The sequence below is a fragment of the Drosophila simulans genome, chromosome 3R, assembly GCF_016746395.2.
Source record: "Drosophila simulans strain w501 chromosome 3R, Prin_Dsim_3.1, whole genome shotgun sequence".
NCBI classification, from domain to species: domain Eukaryota; kingdom Metazoa; phylum Arthropoda; class Insecta; order Diptera; family Drosophilidae; genus Drosophila; species Drosophila simulans.
In genome coordinates this window covers 17,508,773-17,522,087 of record NC_052523.2, presented here as the reverse complement: position 1 = coordinate 17,522,087, position 13,315 = coordinate 17,508,773, and the positions used below count along the sequence as shown (strand labels likewise).

General features: G+C 45.3%; 4 protein-coding genes and 1 long non-coding RNA gene across 6 annotated transcripts; 3 read left to right on the top strand and 2 right to left on the bottom strand.

Moving 5' to 3' along the window:
• Positions 1-28: 28 nt before the first annotated feature.
• Positions 29-10,881, bottom strand: LOC27206476. 2 transcript variants are annotated; one of them, XM_039294815.2, is made up of 2 exons: positions 10,621-10,881; positions 29-448 (listed from the first exon to the last, which is right to left on the bottom strand). In XM_039294815.2, the coding sequence occupies exons 1-2, from the start codon at positions 10,805-10,807 to the stop codon at positions 189-191; spliced, it is 447 nt and encodes a 148-aa protein (XP_039150749.1). In that variant the 5' UTR covers positions 10,808-10,881; the 3' UTR covers positions 29-188. The 2 variants fall into 2 exon arrangements, with proteins under 2 accessions (XP_039150749.1, XP_016035605.2); XM_016177200.3 differs by lacking the exon at positions 29-448 and having other exon boundaries at positions 9,935-10,855.
• Positions 72-3,225, top strand: LOC6728928 (transmembrane protein 135). Its single transcript, XM_016174977.3, has 5 exons — positions 72-210; positions 1,479-2,422; positions 2,477-2,617; positions 2,676-2,842; positions 2,903-3,225. The coding sequence occupies exons 2-5, from the start codon at positions 1,493-1,495 to the stop codon at positions 3,030-3,032; spliced, it is 1,368 nt and encodes a 455-aa protein (XP_016035607.1). The 5' UTR covers positions 72-210; positions 1,479-1,492; the 3' UTR covers positions 3,033-3,225.
• On the top strand, positions 3,430-5,528 carry LOC6728927 (transmembrane protein 135). Its single transcript, XM_002104219.4, has 3 exons — positions 3,430-4,083; positions 4,157-4,933; positions 4,988-5,528. The coding sequence occupies exons 1-3, from the start codon at positions 3,931-3,933 to the stop codon at positions 5,423-5,425; spliced, it is 1,368 nt and encodes a 455-aa protein (XP_002104255.1). The 5' UTR covers positions 3,430-3,930; the 3' UTR covers positions 5,426-5,528.
• LOC123327264 lies at positions 5,935-6,547 on the bottom strand. The gene is made up of 3 exons (XR_006541875.1): positions 6,431-6,547; positions 6,070-6,205; positions 5,935-6,003 (listed from the first exon to the last, which is right to left on the bottom strand). It is a non-coding gene; the product is annotated as an uncharacterized LOC123327264 (long non-coding RNA).
• LOC6728926 (transmembrane protein 135) lies at positions 6,384-8,130 on the top strand. The gene is made up of 3 exons (XM_002104218.4): positions 6,384-6,539; positions 6,717-7,493; positions 7,573-8,130. The coding sequence occupies exons 1-3, from the start codon at positions 6,387-6,389 to the stop codon at positions 8,008-8,010; spliced, it is 1,368 nt and encodes a 455-aa protein (XP_002104254.1). The 5' UTR covers positions 6,384-6,386; the 3' UTR covers positions 8,011-8,130.
• Positions 10,882-13,315: the final 2,434 nt, after the last annotated feature.

Sequence of the window (13,315 nt, the reverse complement as noted above, 5' to 3'; positions counted from 1 at the left end):
GTTAAACTCACATCTCAATCCGGGACTCCAGTCGACGTCACTTAGCTGTCACATATTGTCAAATTCTCAACTCGAAGAGCTGGAAAAGTTGCAACTATAAATCTCAGACTGAACAAACATCAAACAGTATATTAAGTAACCAATATTGGAAATCAAGGTGCGATTAGAGAGTGATCAGTTTATTGCCGTCAAGTGTCCAGTAGTTCCAGCGTAAGTGCCCCCTCTTCACTTCGACAATGCAGATTAGCTGGGTTTTTGTTTTTGTTTTTTTCCAGTACTGTATTTAAATCGCGGCTCTCTGTTAGATTGCGCAAAGATCTCGAAGTTGACCCCGCGGTTAGTGCCTTGGCTTCATCCATATAGTTTCTCATGCAAATCGCGGGCAAGAAAAGTCGGTTGCTAAGTTCGAGAGATAGCAGATCGTGGCAGGTGGTTCGATTTGAAGGGCCTATTAAAAACATAGCTTTGTTTATGGCTGTAATCTAAAGTGCTTTAGGTTTACGATAATCTTAACCATAAATACTACTTAAAAAAAAAAAGTCCCTCGTTCGTTAAAAATTTAACTAATCTTATCGCAGCATAATAACCTTAATGATTCTTTGATTTCTCTTCTAATTGACATTGACAATAGATGAGTTTTACTCGTGGAAAAGTATCTTAAATGATCTTCCATATTTTTCGCTCACTTCCTTATCAATTAATATAACCAAACCTACGTATTTCGTGACACCTTTGTTCATGCCTTTGACAAATCCCCCGCAACGGCTAATCTGTCGTATATCTTATCGATTGACAGCATTAAATTGCCACAGATACCCGACGAACAGCTGTAATCCGCCAATATAACCCAACGTTCCTTAGAATAAGTCAGTTCTGGCCTGGCCAGCAGTTGTCGCAGTTCTCCCCCGGGAATAACAAACATATTAACCAAACCGAATCAAAATTCGGATCTATTTTCAAGTTCAGTGGAACAACCGATAGCGCCGAAAGAAGAACAATAACAGCTTGTACGTTCGTAGCTCGAAGATAAGATTAAAGGTTAAAAAACGGACTCGGACCCGGCCACCTCATATGCGGTGACTAACCATTAAATTTATTCCAACCACTCAAAATTAATTTAAATTTTTATTAAATTATGCTAAATGGGTAACAACTATAGTTTCGTTACTACAATCTTACCATTCCTTACCAAAGCTTCTTATCGTTCAGTGTGTACGCTTATCAAAACCGAATGACAATGGTATCATATCTACTATAATTAACGTATTAAAGTGCCAAAGTTTTAATTTATAAATGTGTACCGATTTTGAGAGAGATAATCGTGCCCGGCCGGTTCTTGTATAACTCATTAATCCTTTCGTATGCCAGTTCATAGGTGGCTTATCCATCTAATGATCCATCTAATGATAATCATTATATAACGTATCTTTAAAAAAAAGTAATCAGTGATTAAAAATGAAAACACAATTTGTTCGCAGATCTACATTCCAAAATGGCAGGACAAAGCAAGCTGATCGATCCACTGTGCATCACTTGCAAGGAGTTCCAGCACCCATGGACGGACCACTGCGTGAGCGCCACCGCCGGTATACTACTCTCGGCCACGCCCTACTGCCTGCGGGTCTACACAATAGTGTACGCCCTGTCCTTGCTGATGCGCCACCGCATTCCCAGTCGCGAGGATCTGCGTAAGACGCTGCTGGGGATCATCCAATCGACGGCTTTCCTAGTGACCAATGCCTACACCTTTATCCTGTACAACTGTGCACTGCGGCACATGCTCGGAAGATACCACTTCTCCACAGTGGCCTTTGTGCCCTGCTTTTTCGCCTCGTTTTCGGCCATTTTGGTGGAGAGACCAGCCCGCCGACCACTACTCACTCTCTACGTTGCCAATGTGGCCACTGAGGCTCTGTGGAAAATGGCAGAATCGAGGGGATGGGTGCACTCCGTTCCTAATGGACAGACACTCATCTTTGGCGTGAGCATGGCGGCGCTTCTCTATATCTATCGTACTGGCACTACCAAGGATTCCATCTTCAACATCCTTCGCATCTTCGTGGGCAAGGAGGAAGCAGGACCGATTGCCAAGTCCGGGCCCGCAGTGCCCGGTGAGCAGCCTGCGCCAGACCGCCGACGTCCCGCCGTCAGTTTTTCGACTGTATCCGACTGGGTGCGCGTGTACAGCAATCTCATTCGCGCAAAACACGAAAGCTGTCGGCATCAACAAAGCTGCATTGGATACTCCCTGATGGGTGGAATTAAACCCTTTGTGGGCGGAGTGGGTCTTCAGGTTGCCCTGAAGCTGGTCATGAACGTCAAACGAATCACGGCTGGAAAAATGCCGTGGAAGAAGTTGGTCTTCAACCGTGGTACTCTTCAACTGGGCATCTTCATGGGCAGCTTTTCATTTCTCTATAAGGTAAGCGTTTTGACATTGGCGACCAGCAGTGAGTCATTTCTTCGTCCTTGACAGTCGGTGTCCTGCCTGCTGCGGCACAGTTTTAACCGGGACGATGCCAGATTTGCAATTCCAGCGTCGTTAATTGCCTCTGTGGCCTTCACCCAGTATCCGGATAACACGGTAGCCTTGTATGTCATGTGGAAGGCGCTACAGGTTAGCATGCTACAATATCTGCATTATTTACCTTAATCAATAACTCTTTTATCTTTAGATTCTTTGCACAAAGGGACAAGAGCTTGGTATTGTGCCACACATCCCCAACTTTATGCTTTTCTTGTACTCCTTTTTCACGGCTGTGCTTTTCCATGCGGGAATCCTGGAACCCAAGAGCCTGCGCCCCAGCTACTACAAGTTTCTGCAGGCCATTTCGGGCGATCGGTGAGCAAAGTTCACACGCGCTGCGTAAGCAGTAGATTAAGAATCCCTTATCATTCGCAGACTGAGCAAGTTTAATCTGAGCGCCTTTGATGTATTTGGGCTGAGCAGTCAGCAACAGGCGCTGGACACCATCAAGGCACTAAACATAGTAGAAAAGTCATCGTTGCCCGCCTACTCCTTTGCCTCCTGAGCCAGCAGTAGTCAATTTTGATTTAGTCAGTCGCCTCCAACAGAGGACCCTATATATCTCCTAATATCCGCGTTCAACTGCGAGCTGTATATACATACATACGTCAAGAGTCTCCCGCGCTCAAAGAGCGCACAACGATTATTAAAATAAGCTAGTTTGGGTGAATTGTAAAATTTGTTGACCTTTTTTATTTCGTGGCATTAATAAATCGTATAAAAAATTTAGATTTATAGTTTATATATTTTGTAAAACGTAAAAAGCATATTTCTTTTTAAATCGAAAGCACCTTTTTGATTAGAAAGCTCTAATTATTCGGAGTAAACTCTACAACAAATTACTCAATAAAGCTCTCTAAAATGACAAACTTTTTATGAGAGCCTTAAGTAAGAGAAACCTCGCCGTGTTTTGATGAATCAGCGTAAACAAACCAGAGGGAGACGATCTACCACAAACTCTGTCTGGCATGTCATAGGTGCGATAAGCATAAGTTTAACTCACACCCTAAGATAAAGTAGTTCCCGCATATCGACGAACTTGGCGACCACCTGTTGATTAGCACGCACTTGAGATGGAGGTGCGTAAGCCACTAAATCGCCCAGAATATCAGTCAGTTGTACTTAATAGTTGATCCGGTCCAAACGTGCGGCGCAAATCGAAGTTATTGGATTACCAGTGGCAGTTGATTCTAGGAAGGTTACGCCGAAAATGAACAGAAAGCGGTTCAACTGATAGTGGATTACCTACAGATTAATGGTTGGCATATTTCACATAATACTAGTGCATATGCATGCAAATTATCTGAGCCAATTCAAGGGTTGTGATTAACCTTATCAGTCGTCTGCATTCGATAAGCAAAGCCAGAAGTTCCACCGTCATTTCCGTGTGTTCAAATTGGATAATGGCAGCACAGAGTAAACTAGCTGAGGCCGCCTTCAAATGCAGCTGCCAGGAGTTCGTGCATCCTTGGACCTCCAGCTGCGCCTGTGCGACGGCTGGAATGCTATTATCCCTAATCCCTGGCACATTTAAGACCTATAGTATGGTCTACATGGTGAGTTAATCATAAGTTTGATTTAATCTATGAATCCCATGAGTGTATATAACTGATATTGAATAACTTTCAGTTGGCACTTTTAATGCGCAGGCGCATTCCAACGCTCAAGGACCTTGGCAGGACTTTAGCCAGCACATTGCAATCGACAGCTTTCCTTTCGCTAAATGGAAGCCTCTTTGTCCTCGCCATTTGCCTGGTGCGCCAGTTTCTCGGTGGTTTCTACTTCGGTACCGCAGCCTGGGTGCCAGCTCTTTTGGTGAGCTCCATATCGCTGGCAGTCGAGCGTCCGCAGCGCCGTGCTCCACTGGCAATGTACGTGGCCAATGTGGGCATCGAAACGCTGTGGAAAATGCTAGAGGCCCGAGGACTGGTGCGATCCATTGCCAACGGACAGGTGCTCATCATGGGAGTCAGTATCACCGCTTTGATGTATCTATATCGTGCCGGATTGCATAGGACTGTTACCAAGGATGCGACTTTTAGAGGATTGGGTCTGATCATAGGCAAGGAGGAGGAGGGTCCGCTAAAGCCCTCTACGGGGATCATCCCCCAGAGATCTAACCTAGGAAGCCTAAATTTTCGATGCATTACGTCGTACCTTAAGGTCTATAATCACCTGACCACCCTCAAGCATCCTTGCTGTCCTCACCAGTTTGGCTGTGCGGTGTACGCTCTGCTTGGTGGAGTTAAACCTTTTCTGGGCGGAGTGGGCCTTCAAGTGGGTTTCAAGCTCCTGCTCAACATTTCGAGGATACTCCAGCAAAAGATGCAGTGGCGCAAGCAGATCTTCAACAAGGGTTCTCTGCAGTTGGGCCTAGCGCTCGGCATATTTTCACTCCTTTTTAAGGTAAGTCAAAATTATTCAAAATGAATTTAAGCTAATTTAAAAACTATCTTTTAGATAACTTCATGTGGCTTCCGTCACTCTTTTGGATATGATAATGCTCTCTTTGCCATTCCATCCGGCTTAATAGGATCTTTTGGCCTTCTATACTTTCCCAATACCACGGTGTCTCTATATCTGATGTTGAAGTCCTTGCAACTCCTGTACAACTGGGGTGTTGCCGAAGAAAAGGTTCCCGACGTGCCACACTTCTCCATGATTATGTATGGATTTTTCACGTCGGTTCTTTGTCACTCAACGGTTCTGGAGGCAAAATCCATGCGGCCCAGTTACTTCAAGTTCATCGAAAACATTTCCGGAGGTCGTCTAAGCCGGTTCAATATGAAATCCTTCGAGGCTTTTGGAGTTAAAAGTCAGGATCAGGCTGATTATATTATCAAAAAACTGGGCATCGTTAAGTCCGCAGCGAACCCTCTATTTCCACTGATTGTTTAGGAGGTCATTAATTGTGATAGCGATATAAAGATTTAATAAATTGTATTATAATTTTCAAGTTTTCTGAATTAATGTAAATATATGAATTTGCCTATCCATCTAATATACAGTTGTATACGTTATTTATTATAAATACTTTTTTGGGTTTGCTGCAAATGAGAATGACCCCTGAAGAGAAATATCTAAGAGAATTCTTAGAACATGCCGGGTGCTTTGGAAATTGATAAGGAATACCCAGCTGGAGGTGACGCAGCGACAACAAACCGATCGCCATTGAGCAAGTAAGCCAACTTTCGGCTCGCGTGTACGCGATAAGTAGGTGCCCTCTGCATCCGACGCACTTCAGCCGAACCACTTGCGGGAATTTGGGGGAGTGCTGATTACGACGGCATAGAAATGGGGCTCTTAAAGTGCGTCTACACACGGAATAGTTGTCGGCAGTCAGTTGTATTTGATGGCCGACCAGGCTATAACGTGGTTTCCTAGTAGGAGAAAATATTATTAAATAACCAACGTGCCATAACAACTAAATAAACATTGGGTAAGCGTTGGTTCTTTGCTGAAGCTTGTCGTGTTTTCTAGTTAAAAAATATATGGTTGTGATAATATAATAATTTACAATAATTTATACAATAATTTTTTACCCTATGGATTCCAATCTTCAGCTGAGACCAAGTGGATAACCAGCTGTAGCTGATTCGAGGAATGACCAGCGTGATTTACTGCGAATCGAGCAAGTTGGATCATCATATTTGTAACAGCATTCCATAGATTTTCAAGCTGAAATTACACTGGATTAATCGTAAATCCGGGAATTCCAATTTAACTAGGCCATTGTGGACACTGCGCGCCACGTTCGGACTCTTGGCGATAAGCCCCTTCTCGATAAGCTTTATCATCCTCACGAAGCCAATTCGATAATCGTAGACGGCGGAGCATAAGTCAATATTCAAAGTGGATCATGGGCGCCCAAAGTAAACTGGCCGAGATAGCCTTGAACTGTACCTGCTATGAGTATCACCATCCGTGGACAAAGAGCTGTGCCTGCGCTGCGGCGGGTATGATGCTCTCCGAGATCCCTCCCAGTTTGCGCACCTACGCCACTGTTTACGTGGTGAGTTGAATGGGAAAACATGGGCTACAAATTTAGACCTTTTTAAGTGCGTTGTATATGGCAGTTCAACTGATATGAATTTTGAAGTACAAAGGTTATATTATAAATAACCCTTCTAAGTTTTAGTGATAATTTACTTCAGTGAATCCTATTGTAACCATCTATTCCCTACCCCAGGTGGCTTTGATCATGCGAGGACGCATTCCATCGCTGAAGGATCTGAGACGCACTGCATCTGGAATCCTACAGTCGACAGCGTTCCTTTCGATGAATGGAGGACTCTTTGTTTTTGCCGTGTGCTACTTGCGTCAGATCTTGGGAGGATTCTACTTCGGCACAGTTGCTTGGCTGCCCTCGTTCCTGGCCAGCTTTTCATGTCTTGCCTTCGAGCGTCCAGAACGCCGTGCTCCTCTCGCATTGTATGTGGCCAATGTGGGTATCGAAACGCTGTGGAAGATGATGGAGGCACGAGGCTGGGTTCGATCCATTCCTAATGGACAGGTGTTCATCATGGGAGCAAGTGTAACCGCCTTGATGTATTTATATCGCGCCGGATTGCACAAGACAGTGGCAAAGGATGCGACGTTCAAGGCTCTTGCCCTGATCGTGGGCAAAGAGGATGAGGGTCCACTGAAGACGCCTGTGGTCACCACCACGCAAAGCTCTCGCCAGGCTCCCCTCAACTTCCAAAGCATTTCGGCCTACGTACAGCTCTATGACCGCATGCTGAAGGCCAAACATCCAAGTTGTCCACACAAGAGGGGCTGTGTTCCCTACGCCCTTATTGGAGGACTAAAGCCATTCCTGGGCGGTGTTGGCCTATCGGTGGGTCTAAAGCTGCTGCTCAACATTCCCAAGATCTTCAAGTCCAAGATGCAGTGGCGCAAGCAGATCTTCAACGGAGGATCCTTGCAGTTGGGATTGGCGCTGGGCATCTTCTCACTTCTCTTCAAGGTGAGCAACACCAGCCGTTTATTAGATACTGAGTTAAAGCAATTAATATATCTTATCACTTCCCCCTTTCAACTTTCAGTCGACTTCCTGCGGACTGCGTCACTCGTTTGGTTTCGACAATGCTCTCTTCGCCATTCCGGCTGGCCTCATCGGATCGATTGGTTTCTTCCGTTTCCCGAACACCACGGTGGCCTGCTATCTGATGTGGAAGTCCATGCATCTGCTCTACAACTGGGGCATCGCGGAGGGCAAGTTGCCCGAGGTGCCCCACTTCGCGATGCTCATGTACGGATTCTTCACGGCCGTGCTCTTCCACTCGGCAATCCTGGAGGCTCGTTCGCTGCGGCCCAGCTACTACAAGTTCCTCATGGGCATCTCCGGAAATCGCATCAGTCGCTTCAATGTGAAGCCCTTCGAGGCTTACGGTCTGAAGAGCCAGGACCAGATCAACTATGTGATCAAGAAACTGGGCATCGACATGACCTCACCCTACCCCCTTTTCTCCCTGACTGTCTAGATGGGTTTCCCCCATAACTTCGCATACCTACTTTACAGTAAAAAAAAAACCAGAAACAATAAATGTGTAACACAACGATGCAGCAAAACTTTAAATTAAATGCGCGACGCAGAATGGCCATTAAGGACTTTTAAGTGAGGAGCCGCAGAGTGGGCCAACATCAATCACGGAGTCAACAAGCCGCTGGCACCCTTAAAGCCCCCCTTAAAACCCCCTCGAAAAAAAACCCTCTCAGCCTCCGAGCCTCTGCCTCACCGCTGTGACAACTCTAGACGGCGGCTCCGCGCCGCTCAATTATTTACATTTATATGTCATATAAATTTATTGCCCACCATAACTCAGCCGGCCCAAAAGCGAACTGGGATGAGCGGAGAGCTGAGCTGAGACAGACCAACTCGAGATACCCGAACTGCAGCTACAAAATCACTAAAAATAAAAATAATAATAAAGCACGGAGCCAAATGAATAAAAGTGCACAACTTGTTTCAAGAGCTACGAAACTGGAGATACCCTGAAGTCGTTGTAACTCAATGGGGGAAAGTTTATTTCGGTTGATTTCTGTGGGGTTGTGAGCAGTCTTTATACAGAAATCGAAATTTATACTAATATAAGACATTAAATTGTTTGTTATGGAATCAAAATTCGACAAAGATGGGTTTTCATATATGACCAATACTCCCATTTGAAGGGTACAGTTCTAACCGCGTCCTCCGTGCGCAGTATCCTTTTCGGGATAATACCAGAGTACCCCAAAAACCGGGCTATAATAAGCTCTACTCGTCCTTGGCCCCCCCCCCTCTAATGATCATCTTGGCCAGCAATGGAAGCGGAACCCGAACTGGCGGAACAGTGGAAGCGAGGCCGAGGCGGACTTAACAAATGAATTATAGGCTCGGGTAAATTTAATGTGCCACTTAGTTATCGGTGCGGGATGAGGCGCATGAGGGAAGGTCCTGGCCTTTATTGTTATGCGAATCATAATAAGGCACGCCAGCTAAGCGACTTCCTTCCGCTTCGCAGCCCCATGACCCGTGGCTGTTTGTCTTTGGTGATTTTCATTTTTAAATTGAGTTGAAAATAATGAAAATGCAAATTCGCCGGCCAGCTGCTGCTGCTGTTGGACTGTTGGACACGCTTCTTGGCCCGGCTCCTGCAATTGCAGGCTCCTTGGCATTTATGAAATTTATATGCATGTCAGTGGGCTCCCAAGGCTGGCGGGAGAGGGGTGGAGGTTGGTCTGCTCCAGCCCAGTCAACAGCATGGAAAATACAAATGAAGCCAGTGACAAATCTCATTAATCACAGCGCCAGAAAAGAGGCGCTCGCGAGGGGGGCGTGGCTCTGCCTGAGTGGGTGCAGCTGTTGGCGCCTTCAAATCTGGGATTATCAGCTTAGCAGATGCAGTTGTTTCTGTTGTTTCTGTCGTTTCCGCAGCTCCTACTACTTGTTGGTGCAACTCGAAGAAGCCTCGAGGAGATCGGGGATGCAAAAAGTGCATATAAATTGAATATTATAAATTTTCTTATTTTGCAACTGCTGCTTTCACTTAGCTGCCGCTGTTACTGCTGCTGCTGCCAAGTTGTAACTTCATTTAAGTCAATCGCTCTTTTCTGTGGCACACAAATTGTAAACAAGGGAATTATGCAAATGAATAAACTCCCGTCCCATGCCAGCGTAATGAAATATTATTGAGGACTGTAGCCCCAAGCTCTCCGAGTGCGCAAATCGAACGGAAAATGAACTTTCAACTGTCAAAATAGGTGAAATGGAGATGGAGGAGGGTAGCAGTGCCCCACCGAAGCGGAGGAGCAACTTTTCACTACTCGGCCAAGACTTTCGACTTGCCATAAATTTCGTTTTATATATTTCTATGAACCGACAAGGTATGTCATCGCAAGATAAGCAACCCCAAGCTGTCCGAATTCTGCCCCAAATAAATGACACTTTTTTGTGCGTCCGGAGAAGAAATGAATTTTTAATTAAAATTTGCAGTTGTGCTGTGCGAAGATTGAATGGGAAATTCTACAGTGCCAGATAACCTAGAGAAGCATAATAAATAAATGAAATTTCTTTGGCTTGGAATGCATTAACTACTCCGTGCATCCAGCAGAAATTTGTAAGAACTCGAATTCAAGAATGATTTGGCTTTAAGCAAATGCCCCAACTTTTCTCACAATGAGGCAATCTACTACTGATTGCATGTATTATCTTTACTATTTTCCTTTTATCTAAAGTCAGCAACCTTTGAGGTTTGAATAAATACAAAGAATCTTGAAAAAGTGCATTGTGCACATATCATATAAAAATATAGTATTATTATTAGTATCCGTTTAACTGCCCTAAACCTGATTGGAAAAAACTAGTTTCATTCCATGATACTTTGTATTTGCTACATTTACAATCGAATCGAATATTTTTAGTTAAAAGATTAGATTATACGGAAACGTGCTAGTACTAGCAATACTATTCTTAAATGTATACAATAAATCAATGTTTTCATTTCTTTGTTAACATAACTAAGAACTTAAGGTAGTCAGAGTAGTTAATTATAATGAGTTTGAATAATAATTCAAGATGAATCATTAAAGCAGTCTTTAAAAGGCGAACATACGAATGCTGATGGCTCCCAGGGTGCACTCGCCCTGGATTTCCCGCTCCTCGTCCTCGATCTCTCTCAGCCGCACCAGATGAAGGGGTACGAAATCCTTGAGGAACTCCAGGCCGGCATTGATGAGACCCAGTTGGATCCAGATCAGTGACAGCCAGAGGCAGGCAACGCCGTCGAAGGGAGACGTCATTTCGCCGACGAGCTTGGGAACCCACTGAGGTGTATACAATCGGTGTGGAATCGGTGGGATCAGGCAGGGGCTGAGCTCCCCACCACCCCGTTGAAAACGTGCCGCCTCTAAAGTGATAAGGGGCCGAAACAAAATTGCCGCCCAGCGATAGCAAGGCCATTATCTTTTGAGTCCCAACATTCGGCTAGCAACACGACCATTACGATTTGAGTCGCAACATTTTCAGATTGTGTTGCTGGGAAATCCGCTCAAACTGCTCAAACTGCTCCATCGAACCTCTGCGACAGCGTTCCAAAGTTCGTTCGTTTCGACATTGAATCCTTCGGCTCTTGCATTCGTGTGCTTTCGCAACAGGATGCGCATTGTGCCAGGACACATGTGGCCCAGCTCCACACGTCGCACTCTCTGGGGAGATTTCAGTGCCACTCGGTCCGCGACTAACTGGGTTAGTGGTACAAGTTCAGTTTGACGCATTCGCCTTATCGATGGTTTCTCTTCCGCACGTTCCGCTCGTTGGGCTCATTCGGCCAGGATGCGTGCATCCCAATGGTGGTGCGCATTATCCTTTTGCCAGGCTAACTCTGGACTAAGTGAATAACCGGCGTGCTCTTATGCACCCGCTTTTCCGTTCTCAAAGGAAACCGACTTCATCAGCAAAGCGACTCCTTATCCCGCTTTCTTGCGCTTCATTGCACCGTGCAGCCGCCATTTTCCCGGCACATCCTTAATTGAAAGTACATCGTTTACCTACTTGTAAGCCATCCTATCTGCAGTTTCTGTGGCGCGTTCTTTGTCCTTATCTCTTTGCCTTTCGGAGCCTTTGTTTGTTTTCCCCCGACATATAGCCACCTTTATCTTTGGCGGAGGAGCGGCAAGCAGCTGCGAATGCATCATTGGGCGTTGACAGGGGCCACTCCCATCGCTTATTGGCAAAAGACTTCCTGGGATCCATCTCAGTGACGCCTTTGTTCTGTTCATCCTCCTTGCCAGCCCTCCTATTTTTACTACCAAAAAACGATTCCTTTGTTATGCCAGCCGCTCGACGACAATTGCACTTGCTGATTGCCCTCATTTCAGTCTTGAAATAATATTAAAAACTTTTACTCCGTCTCGCCAACGTACTACACTCGTCTTGTCTCTTTCTCAGTCCCATCTGCCCTCTCTCTCTCTCGTGTCCTCTATGTGTGCGGTTCTTTTGTCTTTGTCTTCGCCTATGCCGCATGCTGCCTGCTGCTTGTTGCAACTGCAGACGCGTGTTGCAGCTCAAGTCGGAGCCCCTATACCCATATCCTTGCATGCCATCGCCGGACTTTGATTCCCTAGCTTGTTCTAGTTCTTGTTCTTGTCCTTCTTTTATTTACCACATAAATCACATGCCGGCGGACGGGACGGAAAGACATTTCTATATCTATCTACTTAAGGTTTTCACTGCCCATCCAGGAGCACTTTCTTCAACGGCACTGAAAGAAATCATATGTCAGAACTTGAAAGCATATTTAGGCTCCTTTTATAAATCTAGACTATTCTATCAAACCAATTATTATTAAGTATTGAAAACAACAAATGCACAGTTGTAACTATTTTGCTCAGTGTACTGTTGATTCTCCCTTCTTCTCAGCTTATCTCCCGTTCTCGACTTCGTCCAAGTCTCAGTGTGGCCGAGTGCTTCTGGACTGTTAGTTGCTTTTTTTACGATTGCCCATTGTCTGGCCGAAGTTCTAAGGTCCTTCCGGCTCCTCCTCGGCGACCTCATATCTGTGTTCCTCTCTGCTGCTTTTCGGGATGCGATAGGACACGTATCCGCTTTTGGCGATTTCTTGGGAATTGCAGTTGTTGTAACTGAGAAATGCTCGTGCGTGGGTGGGAGCTGGCTGCTTTTTGTCGGGTAATTGATGATTTACAACTTATTTACGCTTCGATTGTGCAATAATTGAAAATTGCTCTAAATTCATTTGGGCATTCTTTGGGCCATATCCTCCCTGTTTTGCCAATGGCAACGGAAACGGCAATTGGCTTAAGAAGAAATGGGGAAATCCAATCTGGCAACTTTTGGACATATAGTACAGCCAATGTGGAACAAGAGTGGGGAAATAATATTATAAATTCAGTTCTCACTTAAACCTATTCCGCCCATTATTCAAATTTATTCAGCGTTTTGAAGACTATTTTAATATAATATGTAACATGGCTTTTCCCTGCATATCCCATCCTACAGTCACGCATATCCCTTTGGTAGGGTATAATTAATCTAGTTGCCGCATATTAAGCTTCCTAAAACACATGGCTGCCGTCGCCCCGATATGCAGCATGGAAAATGGGAAATGCAAACGGTCAGCGAGCGGATTAAGCCGTTGCAGCACAAAGGAAGCTGGAGCTGCAGCTGCAACAGCTGCGGTAAAAGCGTTCAACTCTGCGTTGTCTGGCAAGCGGACAAAAGCGAAATGTTGATCCTGGGGCGGACAGAAAGCGCCAGAACGAGATGCCCAGAACCCGGTAGCCGGAATCTTG